Raw genomic sequence first — 20,782 nt, 5'->3', positions numbered from 1 at the left:
GAAACAATTCACATATTGTGGAGCCATAGCCAGGACCACACAAAATCTAGCAGCTTCCATGTCTAAGAAACAGAGAGCTTGGAATGTAAGATTTTGGAAGTTAAAGGAGTTAGGATTATAACCAAGAATAATTTACCCAATAAATCTGAGTATAATATTTCAGAGACAGAAATTAATATTTAATAAAAAAGATAAATTTCAAGTATTCCTGATGAAAGAGGTAAATAGAAAAATTGACATTCAAACACAAGATTCAAGAGAAGCATAAAAAGATACACATGTAAGAGATATTATGAAAAATCATGAGACATTCAAACTGCTTATATTTCTGGGGCAGTTAGATGGCATTGTGGATAGAGCACCAGTCCTAGAGTCAGGAGGACTGCGTTTAAATCCAACCTCAGATACTTAACACTTATTAGCTAGCTATATAACTTTAGACAAGTTACAACTCCAACTGCCTCTCAGTAAACTGTTTACTTTCCTATATGGGAAGATGGTATTTGCAACTCTCATGAAGTTTGATGTCACTAGAGAATGAGAGTAAATTATGTTGTGATAATCACAGACAGACAGACAGACACAGACAGACACACAGATAGAGAGACATGCACTGGGAAAGGGGGAAAGGTAGAGGTAGAATGGGGAAATTTTTCTTACATAGAAGGCATATAAAGAAGAGCTTTTACAGTGTAGGGAGGAGAAAGTTGGTGGGTGGCAAGCTGCACTTTAACCTCACTTTCATTGGAATTGGTTCAAAAAGAGAAGGAAAAATGCACACATACATAGAGTCAGTGAAAGACAATGAAATATACAGAGGTGGAAGAGGTGATAAAAGGGAGGAAGATGGGGAAAAGTAATGGTCAGTAGCAAAACTGATATTTGAAGGACAGTTTAAAGAGGAAGAGAGACAAGAATAAACAGAACAAAATAGGATGGAAGAAAATACACAATAAATCATCACACAAATAATCATAATTGTGAATGTAAATGAAATGAACTCACTCATAAAATGAAAGTGGATAACAGAATAGAAACAAAAATCCACTTATATGTTGTTTATAAAAGACATAGTTGAAACAGAGACATACACAGAGTTAAAATAAAGGGCTAGAGCAGAATTTATCATGCTTCAGCTAAAGTAAAAAAAAAAAAAACTAAAAAGGAAGGATGATAATCGTGATCTCAGATAAAACAAAAGCAAAAATAGACCTAATCAGAGAAAATACAATTTTTTTTAATCATAGCTTTTTATTTACAAGATTTATGCACTGGTAATTTTTCAGTATTGACAGTTGCAAATCCTTTTGTTCCAACTTTTTCCTTCTTTCCCTCCACCCCCTCCCCCAGTTAATTTGCTGTATAAAAAGAGTCGGACTTTGAAATAGTGTACAATTAGCCTGTGAAGGAAATCAAAAATGTAGGTGGACAAAAATAGAGGGATTGGGAATTCTATGTAGTGGTTCATAGTCATCTCCCAGAGTTCTTTCCCTAGGTGTATGTAGCTGGTTCAGTTCATTACTGCTCTATTGGAAATGATTTGATTCATCTTCATTGTTGAAGAGGGCCACATCCATCAGAATTGATCCTCATATAGTATCATTGTTGAAGTATATAATGATCTTCTGGTCCTGCTCATTTCACTCAGCATCAGTTCATGTCTCTCCAGGCCTTTCTGAAATCATCCTGCTGGTCATTTCTTACAGAACAATAATATTCCATAATATTAATATACCACAATTTATTCAGCCATTCTCCAATTGATGGGCATCCACTCAGTTTCCAGTTTCTGGCCACTACAAAGAGGGCTGCCACAAATATTCATGCACATACAGGCCCCTCTCCCAGCTTTAAAATCTCTTTGGGATATAAGCCCAGAAGTAATACTGCTGGGTCAAAGGGTATGCACAGTTTGATAGCTTTTTGAGCATAGTTCCAAATTGCTCTCCAGAATGGAGTATCAGTATCTCAGTTTTCCCACATCTCCTCCAGCATTTCGCATTATCTTTCTCTGTCTTTCCAGCCAATCTGACAGGTGTGTAGTGGTATCTCAGAGTTGTCTTAATTTACATTTCTCTGATTAATAATGACTTGGAGCATCTTTTCATATGGCTAGAAATAGTTTCAGTTTCTTTGTCTGAGAATTGTCTGTTCATATCCTTTGACCATTTATCAATTGGAGAATGGCTTGATTTCTTATAAATTAGAGTCAATTCTCTATATATTTTGGAGATGAGATCTTTATCAGAACCTTTGACTGTAAAAATGTTTTTCCAGTTTATTGCTTCCCTCCTAATCTTGTCTGCATTAGTTTTGTTTGTACAAAAACTTTTCAATTTGATATAATCAAAATTTTCTATTTTGTGATCAATAATGATCTCTAGTTCTTCTTTGATTATAAATTCCTTCCTCTTCCATAGGTCTGAGAGTTAAACTATCCTATGTTCTTCCAATTTATTTATAATCTCATTCTTTATGCCTAGTTTATGAACCCATTTTGACCTTATCTTGATGTACAGTGTTAAGTGTGGGTTAATACCTAGTTTATGCCATACTAATTTCCAATTTTCCCAACAATTTTTGTCAAACAGTAAGTTCTTATCTCAAAAGCTGGGGTCTTTGGGTTTGTCAAACACTAGATTACTAAAATTATTAGCTGTTTTGTCCTTTGAACCTAGAAAATACATTTTATTAAAAGATACCATAGCCAATGAAGTAATATCAAAAACTTCTAATGCAGTATTCTCTGATAAAACCCTATTTTTCAAATGTGTAAGGAACAAGAAAAATTTATTAGAATAAGTCATTCCCCAATTGATAAATAGCCAAGGATATCAATAGACAGCTTCCAGAAGAAGAAATCAAGGCTTTCTATAGTCATATGAAAAAATGTTCTAAATCATTACTCATTAAAGAAGTGCAAATAAAAATAATTCTAAAGTACCACCTGATACCCATCAGAAATGACAAATGCTGAAGGGTTGAGGGAAAATAGGTACACTAATAAACTACTGGTGGAGTCATGAATTAGTCCAATCATTCTAGAGAACAATCTGGAACCCTACTAAATGACCATAAAACTCTGTATACCTTTTGACTCAGTAATATCACTATTAGGTCAATACCACAAAGAGATCAAAGAAAAGGAGAAGGACCTATAGATACAAGAGTATTTTTCAGGGCAGCTAGATGGTGCAGTGGATAGGGCACCATCCCTGAAGTCAGGAGGACCTGAGTTCAAATGTGACTTCAGACACTTAATACTTCCTACCTGTGTGACCCTGGGCAAGTCACTTCAATTGCTTCAGCAAAAAAAAAAAAAAAAAAAAAAAAAAAAAAAAAGAGAGTATATTTAGCAGTATTTTTTGTGGTAGTAAAGAATTGGAAATTGAGAAAATGCTTATCAATTGGAAAACAGCTGAACCAGTGATAGTATATGATTGTGATAGAATATTATTGTGCTGTAAGAAATTATGAAAGGGGTGGTTTCAGAAGGAAAAAACATGGAAAGACTTCTGTGAACTGATGCAAAATGAAGTGAGAAGAAGTAGGAGATCATTGTGCACAGTATTGGCAATATTATAATGATGATCAACTGTGAAAGACTTGGCTAATCTAATCAATACAGTAATCTAAGACAATGATGAAAATAATATTATATATCTCCAGAGAGAAAACTGATCAACTCTAAGTGAAAATTGGAGTATAACTGTCTCACTTTATTTTTGTTGCTTTTTGTGATATGACTAATATAGAAATGTTTTTGCATGATTTCATATGTATAACTGATATCATTTTGCTTGACTTCTCAGTGGATAGGGGCTGAGTGGAAGGGAGAGAAAGAATTTGAAGCTCAAAATTCAAAGAGAAAAGATTGCTCTCAAAAAAAAAAAAGAAAGAAAGAAATGAAGGGGACAGCTAGGTGGCACAATGGATAGAGCACCAGCCCTGAAGTCAGAAAGACTTGAATTCAAATCTGGCCTCAGACACGTAACACTTCCTAGCTGTGTGATCTTGGGCAAGTCACTTAACCCCAATTGTCTCAGCAAAAAAAAGAAAGAAAGAAAGAAAAAAGAAATGAGGCAGGTCAAAGTTTTTGTGATGATCACTATCAGCACTGTGGTTCATGACATAGTGACTCAGACTCACCCTCCAAAAAGAAATCATGATTATAATAAATTGATTATTTAATTATTTGCTAGTAAAATAAATGAAATGAATGGGCTAGTCTGGATGTTCTGTAAGGTTCCCTAACATCAAAATTTATGATTAAAGTTATCAATGTATGAGATAGTATTTTCTTTATTATTATTCTTACTTTCATCATCATTATTATTTTATATAAAACAGGTGGCAAATCTCCTAAGGCTCTTCCAGATCCCTCAGATAAGCTACGCATCCACCAGTGCCAAATTAAGTGACAAGTCACGTTACGATTACTTTGCCAGGACCGTGCCCCCAGACTTTTACCAAGCTAAGGCCATGGCTGAGATCTTGCGTTTCTTCAACTGGACCTATGTGTCAACTGTGGCCTCTGAAGGTGACTATGGGGAGACAGGGATTGAGGCTTTCGAACAGGAGGCACGTCTTCGCAACATCTGCATTGCCACCTCTGAAAAGGTAGGCAGATCTAACATCCGCAAGTCCTATGACAGTGTCATCCGGGAGCTGCTCCAAAAGCCCAATGCTCGAGTGGTTGTTCTCTTTATGAGAAGTGATGACTCCCGAGAGCTGATTGCTGCTGCAAGCCGCTTCAATGCTTCCTTCACGTGGATCGCCAGTGATGGGTGGGGTGCCCAGGAAAGCATTGTGAAGGGCAATGAGCATGTGGCCTATGGAGCCATCACCTTAGAACTAGCTTCACATCCCATCCGTGAGTTTGATCGTTACTTCCAGAGCCTCAATCCTTATAACAACCACCGCAACCCCTGGTTTAGGGACTTCTGGGAACAGAAGTTCCAGTGCAGCCTACAGGGTAAAAGAACACACCGGAGGGTCTGTGACAAGCATCTAGCAATCGATAGCACCAATTATGAGCAGGAATCCAAAATCATGTTTGTGGTGAATGCTGTTTATGCCATGGCCCATGCCCTACACAAGATGCAGAGGACCCTCTGCCCAAACACCACCAAGCTTTGTGAAGCCATGAAGATTCTAGATGGAAAAAAGCTGTACACAGATTACTTGCTAAAAATAAATTTCACAGGTAAATATATAACTATAATTCTTCTTTTTTGATGTAACTCCCTAGGCCTGAGGTTCTTGCTCTAAAGTCCATGAACTATTTTTTATAACTATTCCTACATAATTGGTTTCCTTTGTAATCATATGTATTTTATTTGGTTCATTTAAAAAACCTTATTCTGAGAAGGGACCCATAGATTTCACTAGACTGCTAAAGTGGTCCATTAACACAAAAAAATATTAAGAGCCCCTATTCTAAGCTAATGGTGCATGATTAATACCTTTGCATGTCAAACCCTTGTTAGTTCTTGGTACAGTATACCATTATAAATTCAAGCTTTTTAACAAATGGCCCAAAGAGAGGTATTGTTATGGTTCTCTGTTGTCTTTATTCATTGCTTGATGGGTATACTGGGTAATAACCAAAGATTCCCAAGTGCTTTTCCCGTAGCTTTATGGTAGGAGAATTTGTAGTTTCTTAAATGTGGGATATGTTATGTTTGCTCCCCTTTTGAATGCTGACCTCAGGATATTATGTGGAGCATTTAGTCCTATTAACTTCTCTAGATATATCTCTAAATAATGTAGATGTCGAAAATCCAGACATCCCTTAAGGAAAATTTGAGCTTGAGAACATCATAACTTCCACAGTGGGTAGAAAGGGGAAAAAAATCACATTCTTCTCTGAACTAATTAGAAAAAGAGTGAGACTCAGATTATGGTGCTTTACAGACATTAATATTCTGTTTCTTCTATTACATATATTTCCATATATGTATAAATAGGTTTCTAGATATTGCTCAAAGAATATATCGAGATGAGGCTTTGTTTCTGTTTGTAGTAATCCTAAATGAACAAAACATGAAGGCAGATCAAAGTCATTAAATAGTTCTTACATGCAGAGTCTCAATGTGATATTTGCTTATTAGGAAGTTATTTCTAAATAGGGTAATGCATATTTAGCATATTCCCAAAAAGACAAAAAAAAACAAAAAAACACAAGTTGAGACTCCTTATCCCACTTCAGGATCCATGTCAAAGGTGCTTCCTTTGAAGACTGAAAATCAAATCCAAGTTTTTTTAAAAGATAGTTATGATTACTATTCACAAAAGGTCAAAATATTCCAATCATCAGATATCATTATCCTGAAATGCAAATCATTCTCCATGTCATTGTGGGACCATATTACCCTGTACATTTTGCATAAAATGCTTATTACTCAAAGTCATACTCTCAGATCATTGAGAAAGTGAAAGTAACAAACAGTGTTATCTTCCATCCAGCATTGGCTTACTCACTCGTTAATCATAAACCCAGGCTGAGACTAAGAACTACTGTCCAATTTTGTAACCCACAAGTAAAACTTGCTTATAGAATCCTGAAAATAGATCAGATGGGGACCTTAAACAAGATCTAGTTTTACCATTTCATTTCACATATGAAGAAATTGAGAGCTAAGCAAGTTAAATTAGTTCCCCAAATTCATACAAGTAGTATCATTTGTGGGATCTGGATTCAGGTCCTCTAAATCCAGATTCACTTCTCTTCTTAATATACCATCATAATAGCTCAAGACCCCTAAGTGCATACATATACATACACACACAGAGCACTGAAAATAATTTGTCACTAATAATTCTGAAATATTACTTGTTTTTATTGTGCTGTTACCTAACTGTGTGTTCCATAAAAACATAGTAGAATTTTTTTAAAAATAAAAGAACACGTAATTTAATAATTACAGATGTCCAGGTAATACAGTGATAGAGTGCTAAACCTGAAGTCAGGAAGACCTGATTTCCAATATGGTCTCAGATTCTTATTAACTTTATGAGGCTAAGCATGTCATTTAACTTCTTGTGGCCTGAATTTCTTCATCTGAAAAATGAGGATAATAATAGCACCTACCTAAGATTATTGTGAGGATCAAATTAGAAGATATTTGTAAATCTCTTTGCAAATTTTAAGGCACTATATAAATACTGGCTATTATTACTACTGTTATTAACTAGCTTCAAATTAATTCCCACTGACATAAAAAACTAGAACAGTCTGTAATTTAGAAGAGGAAATAGAATATCTTGGATGTTCTTAGATTATTCTACTCTAAACAAATATTTTTATGTGCATACTGTATCTTATTCACGTACTACTCATTTGTGTTTCTAAAAATACACATGATTTTTTCTTTATATATTTTTTCATTCAGTTTGAGGTCATTTGCCTATTCTTCCTAATGCATTCCTCCTTTCATTCCTTCCAATTTTTCCCTTCCTTTTCCCATCCCTTTCTTGCTTTCTGTCAACAAAGTCAAATTTGTTCTATTAGACTCTGTGATGATGCTATAAACTTCAGGTATACAATCCAGGCTACCTGTAGAGATTTAACCCTATTTTGCTATGTTCTTTTCCATTTGTGAAACTACTAGCTACTCTCACTTTCTGCAGAGACTTAGCTCGAGGAAATGGGCTTAAGTTAAAGAAAGGGAAAGAAGTAGCTTTAAAATAGCTAGTAGGAATATTTTCTCAGTGATAAATGGCAAAAGAGATGATGTGAAAATAGCTAAATACATAAATATCTTTTAAAATAGGATTTAAAATGGCCAAGCACACATGGAAGAAAGGAAAGGTCATTAGAAGAGAAAACAAAATTTGAGCTGATTGATTCTGTAAGAAAAAGGATATATGACAGAATTTTTGTGAAATTTCTGTTTGTTTGATGGTAGGGAATGTTTTGTAATTACATTAACACAAATGCATTTCATCCTTTTAACAACATAGAAACTGCACAAGACTATAAGACTCTCAGATGTCAAGAATGTGCTAGTCAACCTGAGGCCAGAAGACAAAGACTACATGTTGAGTTAGACATGTACATGTAGACACTTAGAAAAAGCTTGCTAAAATGGTTTAAGGGGAGAATCCATTCTAGTCATAAATTCTACATGTTAACTTTGAGATTTTTTTTGACCTGAGAAAGAGCTCTTCTCCATAATAATACAGCCAATCCATTTGATAGAGCAAGATTTTGTTGTTGTTTTCTCTTGGTTTTGTTTGTTTGTTTGGTTGGTTGGTTTTTGGTTTTGGTTTTTGTGTATTGATCAAAACAAATATTTATTAAGTGCTTATGTGCTGAGCACTGTGCTATAGAATTTTTTTCCATTTATTATGTTTTACTTTTTTAGTCAAAAGATATTTCTTTCACTTCCATTAATCCCCTCCCCAATTTGGAAAACCAAAAACAAATAAACAAACACACAAAACAAAAAAAACTTCCTTTTACAAATGTGCGGTCAAGCAAAATAAATTTATGATTGGCTATTTCTTTCCCAAATTACAATTTCATCTACACTCAGTCTCCATTATCTTTCTACACAGTGACGGGGTAGCATTTCATCTTGAATCCTCTGGGATCATTGTTGGTCATTGCACAATCAGAGTTCCTTAGGCTTTGATAAATGTCTTTACAATATTGTTATTGTAGAAATTGTGTATGAAAACACAGATTTCCAAAAACAAATAGAACTTTCATAAAAAAGGATCCTTTGCCTTATGAAATAATTTCTATAAATAGAAAATTTCCCAATTACATTTAAAATATTCTTCAGTTTGTAATTTATGCATACATTTTCAGTTACATAAAGCAAAGTTCAAAAATTTATCATAACATAAAGCAACATCTCCCGGATTCCTAGTTCCTCAAACTTCCTCTCTCAGTGCACTATCATTGTATCTAAGATAAATTTCTTTTTATCATCATAACTGCATTCTGGGTAGTTGATGCTTTTGGAATGCCTATACTTTTAGGGTTTCCATGTCAAGTAATAAGATGAACAAGATCTAACCATAGGTCAAAAATCTCACAAATTAAATATTTTTAGTAATCTTGATTTATAATGCTAGCAGGATTTCCACCTCTCCCAACTTCATTTGGATATTTTCAACTATCATAATTTGGAAATAAGGTCTTCTCATTCATGATTTTAGTATCCAATACAGACTCTGAGACATAAGAAAAAGAAAAAAAAATTTTAATCATTGACCTTGGTCCCAAGGGTGAGGTAAGCAAAGGTACTTCTTTCCCTTCTCTGAAGAGGTAGATAGAAACTAAATATACTGCCAAACTCAAATGATGTAAATTTAGTTCTGTAGCACCTTTTCTTTTCTTATTTTTTCTCTTCCTTTTATATTCCTCATTATTAGAATCTTTGAGTAGGAAAAGGGAAAGAAATATATTTAGAAATGAAGGTGATTAAAATCAAAAGATGTCAATAATAAAGTGACAGTCATAAGAGTTCAAGAATAAATATAAATTTAAACTTTCTTTAATTTATAGGGCTTTTAATAAATTATTTTTAAAAATCCATAGGGTTCATTATATGGTGGCAAAGCGTTTAACTTTAAAATGATTAAATACTAGAGTAAATACACTTGACCAATGATGTAGTATTAGTGCCATTCTGTATTTTCATCAAAATATTCATTTATAGGAAATAAATAGGCATTTGGCTTTTGAATCTCTGATTATCCAATCATACAATGCTGGTTATTAGAGTTAGTTATTTATCTACCTAAATAGAAAACTCAATAAAGACAGGAAATGGGCTTGTCTTAAATTTATATTATCTACCCACCCAATTCTTCAATGCCTAGCATAAAGCTTTACATAGAGTGGATATTTGATACATATTTGTTATATGGATTAATGAACTAAATAAATAACACTGAGAAGTAGAATGATATATGAGGGATAAAGAATTAGAGATATGTAAGCAGTAGGTTCAAATCTCATTCCTCTTACTTAATTTCTTATTTTTAAAATGAGGAAAATAATATTTATAGTACATATTTTCCTGGGCTTTTAGGAAGCTCAAATGACTCAATATACTTTAAAATAATATGTAAATGTTTGTTATAATAATAATATTATTATTGCTAGCTTTTTATAAAATTTTGAATTTCAAAGACCTTTATAAATGTTAACTCATTTGTCCTCACAACCATTCTAGAGGTCTATGCTATAAAGAGTCCCATTTTATAGGAGAAGAATCAGAGGCAGACAGAAATTATGACTTGCCCAGTGATATCCTCATTTTATAGAGCAGGAAACTCAGATAAATAGAAATTAAGTGGCTTGTCCAGGATCACATAGTCTGATCTTGTTAGATCTAGTCTGAAGTTAGATTTGAACTCAGGTCTTCCTCACGCCAATTCTTTCTCCACTATAACATCCAATTGTCTTATAGCATAGACCATAGACATGGAAGAGATTTTAAAGGTCACCTAGTCCAACTCTTGTATTTTACAGATCAAAAATAGTGTATGTTAATTTTGCCATCCCCATTTTATAGATAGAGAACTGAGATGTCACAGCTGTAAATACTATATGTGAGGATTCCTTTGTCCTGGGCAATACAATGAATGATCTGTAGTGAACTTCAAATTGAAAATTTCAAAGTGCTTAAAGGCATAGTAGATAGATAGGGATGCTTCTTGGATGAGGAAAACCAAGCTGTGAAAATGAAAGAGAACTTCTAAAGATCACATGATCAATGGCAGCGCAAAAGAATATTCACAAGTTCAGCCCTGACTACTCAATATATAGGAGTAATGGAAATTTGACCTGAATGGTGAGGCAGAGGATCAGAGAGATTGAGCCAAGGCTTCCCAATTGGCAGATAATTCTGCCTTCACTAAGTAGCAGTCTACCTCAGAAGCCCCTCTACTTTAACTCCTTCTAAAAATGCAAAAGGAAAAATTTTTCTTTTGTTGTTCAATCATTTCTTTGGAATTCTACTTTTATGTGAGGGTCTTGACAAAGATACATAGTTTGAAGTAGTTTGAAGATAAGTCTTTCTGACTTCAAACTTGGTGTTTTATCCACTTACTTGTAAGATACTAGATATAGACCCAGAGAGGACCTCAAAGAAGATCTCGTTCAACTATGTCATTTCACAGATGAGAAAACTGATACCTAAGATTGTAAAATGACTTCCCCAAATTCACACAAGTAATAAGTATCATCTGTGAGATTTGAATTCAGTCCTCTAAATTCAGAAGGGATTGGATGCATCTTCTTTGAAGCAAAGACAAAATAGCCTTAAATCTCTTTCATATATGGTACCACTGCTAGATACAGAGTAGAGAAACCATTAGAGTGGAAAATTGTGGCACCTTATATATTTATATTCATGACTCTTTGTTCTCAACAACCAGGAACAAAAGGAAAAAAAAGTTCTTGAATGATAGAATCACAGATCATTGGGGCTGAAATGAATTTTTAGGATATCTAATCCAACTCCCTCATTGTACAGATCAATCACTCAATAAACAAAGACACTACATCACATCAGAAATCACAGTAGGAGACTGGGATACAAACACAAAGCTAAGACATTCTTTATAGCAAAGAAGAAAACAGACCCAGACAGGGCCAGTGATTTGCTTATGGTCATGTAACAACATCTCTCCCATCCCAATCCTCCAAGAGGCCCTTTCCTGGTTCATTCTGTAACCATAGAGTCCAGGCAGACCAACAAGAGATCTTTTTTCTTTTTTCCCTGGTTATGGCACTCCTCCACAGACCACATTTCAGCTGGCCCCATCCAGCATGCCTGCACTCTTAAAAGCATGCAGCTACCCATGGCACAGCAAGGAAGCCAAGATAGGAAGAGCATATTTAGATGAATGAACTTTGAAGTTGCTAAAAGAGCAAATAGCCCTTGATCTTGTTTCCTCCTCTTGAACTTTTTGTAGTTCCCACAAATGCCCAGAAAAGCTTTCCAATTCTGCTGATCAAAAACTCCCCAAATGTAAAGACAAATGTTCTCTTCTTTTTCCTTTTCCTTTCTCATTGGACAGCTCCCTAGGGCTTATAGTGAGAAGCTTCAGACCTTAGATGAGCACCCTAAATGATGTAACCTGTTTGTTTACTCTCTGCTCCACATCTGTTTTGTGGGGGCTTAGCACTGGGAGAAAAGATTCCAGCTGCGAGGTCACACAGTGGATGGAACACCAGCTGCCTGCTTCTAGTCTCATTTTCCCACACTTGGGGTCCATTCTGTGGCTGTTGATTATTATTATTGTTTCATTACTGAATTCCCAACTCTTTTGTTTCATTTGGAAACAATGGGTTCTATGTTGAAACTTAAAACAAGACAAGGGAAACATTTCCAGTGAGGTAGGAAAGGGATCAGAATCAATGCAATGTTGACACTGGAATAGAAACCTAAAACCAGGCATTCTTCCATGAGGTCCTGAACATTCAGAGCATCGGTTTATGACCCAGTCTGTACATTTATTTTCCCACATGGCACTACTCATTCCTCCTGACTTGAACTAGAAAAATGAAGTTTAAAAAAGAACAAGTTTTCAAATCAGCTGTTGGAAAGAATTTCCTGAATGGGAAAATTTGATAGAAAAAGGCCATCTCCATCCCTATAGATTGAAGGTTCTTAATTTTTTTGTTGTGTTATAGATTTTCGGTAATCTGGTGAAGACTGTGGACTTCTTCTCAGAATAATGTTTTAAATGAGTAAAATATAGTACATAAGATTACAAATTAAGACAATAATATTGAAACATAATATAAATATATTAAGTATAAAAATTAAATATAAGAAAATTTTAAATTCATAGACCCCCCCCACCTCATGAGAAACCTCTGCTAGAGATCTTAAGAAAGAGAGACTGTTATCTCTCTATACTGAGAGATAAAATGTTTCCAATAGCAGGTTTATATGACCCTGCCTAGGAAACTGTGTAGATTTCTATGATGATAAAGCATGGAATGAGATTTTTGGAAACTAGAGATGCTGGGACTGGCAATGGGGCTAAAATCATAGGATTAAAGATTCAGAACTGGAAGAACTGCCTATTATATTCTTTCATTTTGCAAATGAATAAACTGAGGCCAAGAGAGATTAAATGATTTAGCCCATATCAGTTAAATAGCAAGAGGCAGGATTGAGATTCAAGCCATGACTGAGATTTGAATGATGGAATCTGACTCCAAATCTAGGATCCCTTCCATGGCAGAAACTGATAACATTAGATACTTTGTTCCTTTTGCTTCCAGGAAAACCTTTGGAATTAATTTACTCTATTCTGAAGAGGAAAATATTCTGGATTATCCCTATTTAAATCATTTGAAACATATAATAATTAGGGGTGGCTTGATTTTGCAGTGGATAGAGCACCAGCCCTGGAATCATGAGGAACTGAGTTCAAATCTGATTTCAGACACTTAAAAGTTACTAGCTATATGATTCTGGCAAGTCTTTAACTCCAATTATCTTTCAAAAAAAAAAAAAAAAACAGAGACAAAGACAGAGAGACCTTATCTCTTCCCACCCTCCAATATTCCAATATGTGTGTGTGTATTTGTATGTGTGTGTCTGTGTATATAGGTATATATCTGTGTGTATGTGTGTATATATGTTTCTGTATACACACATATATACACACATATTACATATATACATATATATATATGATAGTTGTTTAGGGTTTCAATTTTCCCTTTGTGAAGTCAGGGATTCCACATGATACAATTGAAAAAGCATTGATTCTATTCAGAATTTTGGTGTTCAGATCCTGCTCTGCATTTTACTGCCTATGGGATTGTGGTCCATTCACATGGGCCTTTGTTTCTTCCTTTATAAAAAATACAGTTTCTGAGGCTTTTTCAGTTCTCATTGAGATAAAAATCAATCATCATGGATTTATTAAGGACTTAGTATGTTCCAAAGCCTTCCCTAACTATTAATGATATATAGATAAGACCAAAAAAAAAAAATCCCTGCCCTCAAGGAGTCTGAATTCTCCTGGGTCATAAATTCAGTCCCTGTATCAAAATGTTCAGTTAGGTTCATTCTGTGCCTTGTACTATTCCAAAAATTTCAAATAATTTTCTCATGAATGCACAGACTTTGTTAAGTGTGAATCATTCTTAGTAAAATCAATACTTGAGCTACTAAACTGGAGGCCATTCCTTGCAGAATACCTAAAAACTTATTTCATAAGGCAACTTTTCATTATTAATTTTTAAAAAAGGACTTACCAAAAGCTGTAATAGTTAAAAAGTTTAAGGAATAGAATTATAGCAGCATAAGTTTAAAATAAGAAGGAACCTCAGAAATCATCTAGTCCATTCCCCTCATTTTACAAATGAGGAGACTGGGATAGATTAAGCCTAAAGTCAAATAAATTGTAGGTCTCCGCCTTTTAGTTCTTTTCTTCTAAGTTTAAATCTAGAAAGCTAAACTACTGAGTCAGGAACTGAAGTAAAAAATATGGCTCCCTGAGGGCCAGACTATAGCTTCAGTTTCATTTTCTTATAATGGAGTGGAAGAATCTGAATTCGCTTGAGGCCCTCCTTCCCATATTACCTGCAAAGAACTCCCTCCTTATCTTTCTTCTCTGTTTATCCTTCCCTGAGCCCCCAAATAGAGTTCACTCCCTTCTCAATTAAAAAAAAAATCCTTCTATCTTTTTAGACTAGACTTGCGATTTCATCAGTGTGGAAGTTCCATGTATTTTCCTATGTATATGCTAAATATTTTTCCCCATACTGGCAGTGTAAACTCCTTAAGAGTAGGGGATTTGAGGCTTTGTATCCTTAACAATTATCTAAACAAATTTTAGTTGAATTAAATATAAATGCAATTATTTCCTTATCTTTTTGAGTTTACTCATCAGAAAAGTACACCCAAGTTAGCAATTTATAAACATCAAAACCCTATATGAGCATTTGCCAAGAGCCTAAATTGATTAATAATAGCACCTCTTATTTGCACAGGCCTATATACTATATGCATTCATTACCACATCTGATCTGTACAATAGCCTTCCAAGGTAGTCAGAGTAGGTATTATCATTCACATTTTATAGATATGGGAACCAAAGGTGTGAATTTTCACGTCAATTCAACAAAGATTTTTTTTTTAATTATAGCTTTTTTTATTGACAGAACATGGGTAATTTTTTACAACATTATCTCTTGCACTCCCTTCTGTTCCAACTTTTCTCTTTCCTCCCTCCACCCCCTCCCCTAGATGGCAAGCAGCCTTATACATTCAACAAAGATTATTAAGCCAGTATTAGGTATCAGATAGTATACTAGGACATGGGGACAGTAAGTCAAAATTAACACAATCCCTGTCCTCAAGGTGCCTGCATTCCCCCACAGACTGATCCCACAACATGGAACTGTTAACTCACCAAGCCTATACTAGAATGGAGGTCTTCTGACTCCTAGAACAGTGCTTTCTCCCTCTCATTCTCATTAAGAGAGAAGAGCAATATAAAAATCTCTACTTCTTATAAAATAGCAAAGCTCAAGGCAGAGTGGAGGCTGCCCATGGAAGTCATGGCAGTGGCTGTTCTGTGAATGTTTAGAAATGTGTTCCTTAAAGGTTCCTTAAAAGCTTGCACAAGGGGCAGCCAGAATAGCAGGCCAGCAATTAGGAAGACTCCTCTTCTTGAGTTCAAATTCATCCTCAGACACTGACTAGTTGCGTGACCCTGAGCAAGTCACTTTAACCCTGTTTGCCTGTTTTCTCATCTGTAAAATGAGTTGGAGATGGAAAAGAGAAGCTACTCTAGTATCTTTGCCAAGAAAACCCCAAAAGGGGTCACAAAGAATCAGGCACAATGAAAAATGACTTAAATGCCAACAATGGTACAAAACAAGGCAAAAATCTACTTATTAATTTTCAATTTTCTTACTTGTTACTTTTGCCTATAGTAAAGTATCTCCTAGCTTTTCTGGCCTTTAATTATTTTATTTGGAAGTTAATAAATATAAGTCTCTTAAGATCAAGAGGTTTGGTTTGGTTTTGTCTAATTCTGTCTTTGTATCCCAGGACATACCATAATATTAGACCTAATCTATCTTTCCAGACTTGTTATATATTATTCTCCCTTAAGTCCGTCTAAGGTTCCAGTCAAACTAGTCTTTTACCACTTTGCAATGGGAAACCTTTGCAATGACTTTTTTCAGTGTCCAGATTACAGAGCCTTTTCACCTTTATCTCTTAGAATCACTAGTTTCCTTCAAGATTTATTCTCTACATCCCAGCTTCTTAAAATGTGGGTCACAACTCACAAAGGGTCTTGTAACTGTGAGGTCATGAAATTATGATTTATTATTCATAAATATTTGATTTGTATACCTATTTTATATACCTATATAGGCAGGGTTGCAGAAAAATTTCTCTGGCAAAAAAAAGGGCCACAAGGAGAAAAAAAGCTCTGCTTTACAAGAAGCCTTTCTTTGATCATCCCAGGGCCTAGTTCCTCTCTTTCATCATTTTGTATCTACTTTGTAAATAATTTGTATGCAACAATACACATTATTCATGATGTCTACAGCTTCCAAGATAAGCTCTTGAGGGCAGAGAATGTTTAACTTTTGACTTTGTATCTCTAGTACTTGACACATTGCAGACACTAGTAGCTGCTTAGTGATTTTTGACAGCCTATTTTGTGCACTAGTAAGCATTTAATTATTGCATATTGAATTGAAATGAATAATCGTCAACATTTGAGAAATAATGGTGATTTGTTAAAGTCTTGGTCAGAACACCCCAGGTTATTGGTCTTCTACTTTTAGGCTAAACCATAAAAGAAGACTAGGAATTACTGCCTGTTTAGGGTGAAGAATCCATATTCCACCTAATCAGAAACATTTCCTAAAATAGTTGATATTAGAGATCTAAAATCTTGAAGGATTTAGAATGGGAAAGGGTTTCAGATTTGTAGTCTGGTCCACAAAGAAGATAAAGATAAGGAAAAGATATATTTACTTTGGGGCTCTCCAATTATGTCTCTTAAAACAATGAACGTTTTAAAGCATTTTAATTTCTTTTAACAATAGAGAAAGGTGATTGCTGTATTTGAGAAATCCATGCAAAGTTGGAATTCATTTTCTCTGTTATGTAAAATAGGCAAGCCCAAATTAATTTTCGTGTTAAATTGAAGAAGTTAAGCTCAGGACTTAGATCTAGATCTTAAACTTTAAAGAGATAATTTGGTATAATTAATAGAGGATTGTGCTTGGAATCTACCTTACTTCAAGTCTTCCTCTGACATCTTCGAAACTGTAAGACCATGGATATGTCACCTATCATTTCATCTGGGGGTCTTACATTTATGTTAAGAAAGAGGCATAAAGCCCTTCTAAGCTAAATCCCCTCATTTTATGGATGAGGAAGCTCAAGCTCAGAGAGAATAAGTGATGTGCCCAGAGTGGGACAATCTAATAAGAGTCATTTCTAATGTAATAATCTAGAAAATTTCAGAGGTAGAATCTGGACCCATCTCTTCCTGGCTTTAAAAGCCATTACACTATGAAATTAATTAACAAATGAGTTGTTTAAAAAAGAACCGAGGATACTACAATCATATGATATGGCAGCCAAGAAAAGCTAATACATGTTTAGATTCTTTTTGAGGAAAATGTACCTGTAAGAATAAGGGAACAGTATCCCTCCATTCTGCCTTGGTTTAAAAAAAAAAAATCTGTGGATTATATTGTGTTTGGTTCTGGGTGTAAGAGTTTTAAAATGATTTTGGTGAATGTGATAAATAAGTGTGCAGGACTTGAAATCAGGAAGATTGGAATTCAAATGCAGCCTCACTTAGTATCTGTGTGATTCTGAACAAGTCACAAAACCTCTCCAAGTCTTAGTTCCCTCAACTGTACAATGAAGATAATGAGAGCACCTATCTCCCAGGGATGCAATCATCAAATTAGGTAATATGTAAAGTATTTTGCCAACCCTAAAAAATTGTTGTTATTGTTGTTGTATCATTTAGCTTGGAGAGTGCTCAGAAGGAGGTCTACAGCCTTGAAATGGGAATATTTAACCTGAAAAAAGATTCAGCAGGGTATTACTTTCTTCATGTATTTGAAGAGCTAATCACACCTCTGACATATACCTCTAAAAATATTCTAGACCAAAGCTTCTTTTTTAAATAGTATTTTAATTTTCCAAATACTTGTAAAGATAGTTTTCAACATCCATTTTTGTAAGACTTTGTGTTTTAAATTTTTCTTCCTCCTTTCCTTATCTCCTTCTTCTCCAAAACAGCAAGCTATCTGATATAGATTAAATGTATGCAATCCTTCTAGACATATCTCCATAGTTGCTATATTGTGCAAGAAAAATCAGACCAAAAGGGGAAAAATCCATGAGAAAGGAAAAAAAAGGTGAAAATACTATGCTTTGATCCATATTCAGTCTCCAAAGTAGGCAACAATACACATTATTCATGATGTCTACAGCTTCCAAGGTAAGATCTTGAGGGCAGAGAATGTTTAACTTTTGACTTTGTATCTCTAATATTTGACACATAACAGACACATTACACATTCAGTCTCCAAAGTTCTCTATCTGGATGTGAATGGCATTTTCCATCCCAAATCTATTGGAATTGCCTTGAAACACCTCACTGTTGAGAAGATAGGCCAAAACTGCTTAAATTGTGGGTTGCAACCCCACGTAACTGAGTGTGGAGATCGTGAAAAAACTGGCAACGGTAAGGTTTCTGAATGCAACCAAAAGTACTTCAAAATCTAATGTAAAATGAATCTGAGGTGTTTCTGGCAGAGTTTGCCCATTTTACATCACATAGTTTCACTGCAGCCTTGATTCTCAACGTGCACACAACGTGTGCAGTTTGCATTACACATATATAAATGCTGCCAGAAACACCTCAGCTTACATTTAAATGGGGGTTGTGAAGAAATTCTTCTGGTGAAAAGGGATCACAAGTGGAAAAAATGTAAAAGGCTTGTTCTAGATAATTCTCCATTTTTTTTTTTTTGAAAGCTACCAATGTAGAAAAAAATAGAATCCTGGATTGATAAAGGGAGTTTCCTGAACCAAGGACATCATTGGTCTAGTCCCCATCCCTATCCCTATTCCAATTATGTAGAAGGATTAGCCTTCCCCAAAAGGTCAAACCAGGATCAATACATAGAAGACAGAAAGAGAAGTCAGGGAAAGAGCTGCCTTCAGAGGTAATGAGCAAAAAAATAAATTTTTTTCTTTCCAGGTTAAATATTCCCATTTCAAGTCTGTAGACCTCCTTCTGGGCACTCTCCAAGCTAATAATAGCAACAACAACAATAATAATATTTTTAGGGTTGGCAAAATACTTTATATATTATCTGATTTAATCTTCACATCCCTGGGAGATAGATGATATCATTATCCTCTTTGTACAGTTGAGGGAACTAAGACTTGGAGAGATTTTGTGACTTGTTCAGAATCACACAGATACTAAGTGAGGCTACATTTGAATTCCAGTCTTCCTGACTTCCTGCACACTTATTTTTCACATTCACCTTTTCAATCAGACTTACAGTGTAGATGATCAATTGCTAAATATATCATAGTGGGGATTTGATTTTGGGTATGGGTCAGGCTTGATAGCTACAAAGATCCTTTTCAACTCTTCAACTCCATGATTGCAGTCATTATGTTTCCTAAATAAGTCTATTTCACCCTACAGAGAAATTATCCTAATTAAATGATGTGACCTTGAACAAATTCTTAGCCTATTATGTTTCATCTACCTGACAAAGATAATAAAGTTTTTTTTTATTTTCACCCTCATAAGAATTTATCATTATAGTTAATGAGATGACATATATAAAGGCTATGTGCTAATTACACAAGACTGTCAACTCAAAATAATTTGTATATAATGAAAGATATTTTATGTTAATGAAATAGCTATTAAGTTTAAAAAATTTTTCAATTTTTAATTTTATTAAGCATTTTCCATTCAAACATGGCTGAAAATATGACTTGTCTGAGTTTTTGACTCTGTAATTTATTGTTATTTTTGTTACTACCAGGAATTTCTGTTTCTACCAGTTTGATCTTGGCCAAGCCATTTAAAAAGGCTTCAATTTCCTCATCTATAAAATGAAGGACTTGACTAGATGGTTTCTATGACCTCTCAAGCTATAGATCTCTCATTCTCAGTTACTTTCCTCTTTTTTTACACACACACACACACACACACACACACACACACACACACACACAAAACAAAGTCATTTCAGCTCATTTTTTATCTTCATCTTTTAACAATGCCACAAGAGTGAATCATTTTCTCTCCTTCATAAAATTTTAATGTAGTTGATACTGTTTCTTGTCCTCCAGTACTGCTTCAGTGGGCATTGAGCAGAGTGTCACTTTTCCTGTTAGCTCAGGGCTCATAAATAAGATTATTCAGAGCATCTTTATTCTTATGAAATTCACCTTAAGGGAAACATTTGGAAGGAGGATGGGATTGAGAAGTTTGAATGGATAATAACCCATTTCAATCATAAATTTATCTATATAGTTCACAAAGTACACTTAATTTATCTTGTGAACTCTCCTTCAAAAAAAGTTTACATCAAAAGGACAAGAGAGGCTTGCCAAGGTATTTAAAAGGTATAATATTAGGCAGTTTGGAAAATTTTTGCAACTTATTAACATGAGAAGTTCAAATCTTTTTCAAACAACTTACTATTTGATATCCATTCCTCTTCCATATTGTATACCTTTTGAATTTAACTCTTTCAAATACAAATATA

General features: G+C 34.6%; 1 protein-coding gene across 1 annotated transcript in view; it reads left to right on the top strand.

The window, feature by feature from the left end:
- GRM3 (glutamate metabotropic receptor 3) overlaps positions 1-20,782 on the top strand; it is a 272,331-nt gene that overhangs the window by 181,362 nt on the left and 70,187 nt on the right. Inside the window, exon 3 of the mRNA XM_003771437.4 lies at positions 4,351-5,206. Within this exon, the coding sequence (XP_003771485.1) occupies positions 4,351-5,206 (856 nt within the window). The remainder of the gene's footprint in view (positions 1-4,350; positions 5,207-20,782) is intronic.

Source organism: Sarcophilus harrisii, chromosome 5 (genome assembly GCF_902635505.1).
Source record: "Sarcophilus harrisii chromosome 5, mSarHar1.11, whole genome shotgun sequence".
NCBI classification, from domain to species: Eukaryota; Metazoa; Chordata; class Mammalia; order Dasyuromorphia; family Dasyuridae; genus Sarcophilus; species Sarcophilus harrisii.
The sequence above is the reverse complement of the archived record's forward strand: the minus strand, read 5'-3'. Positions and strand labels throughout refer to the sequence as shown.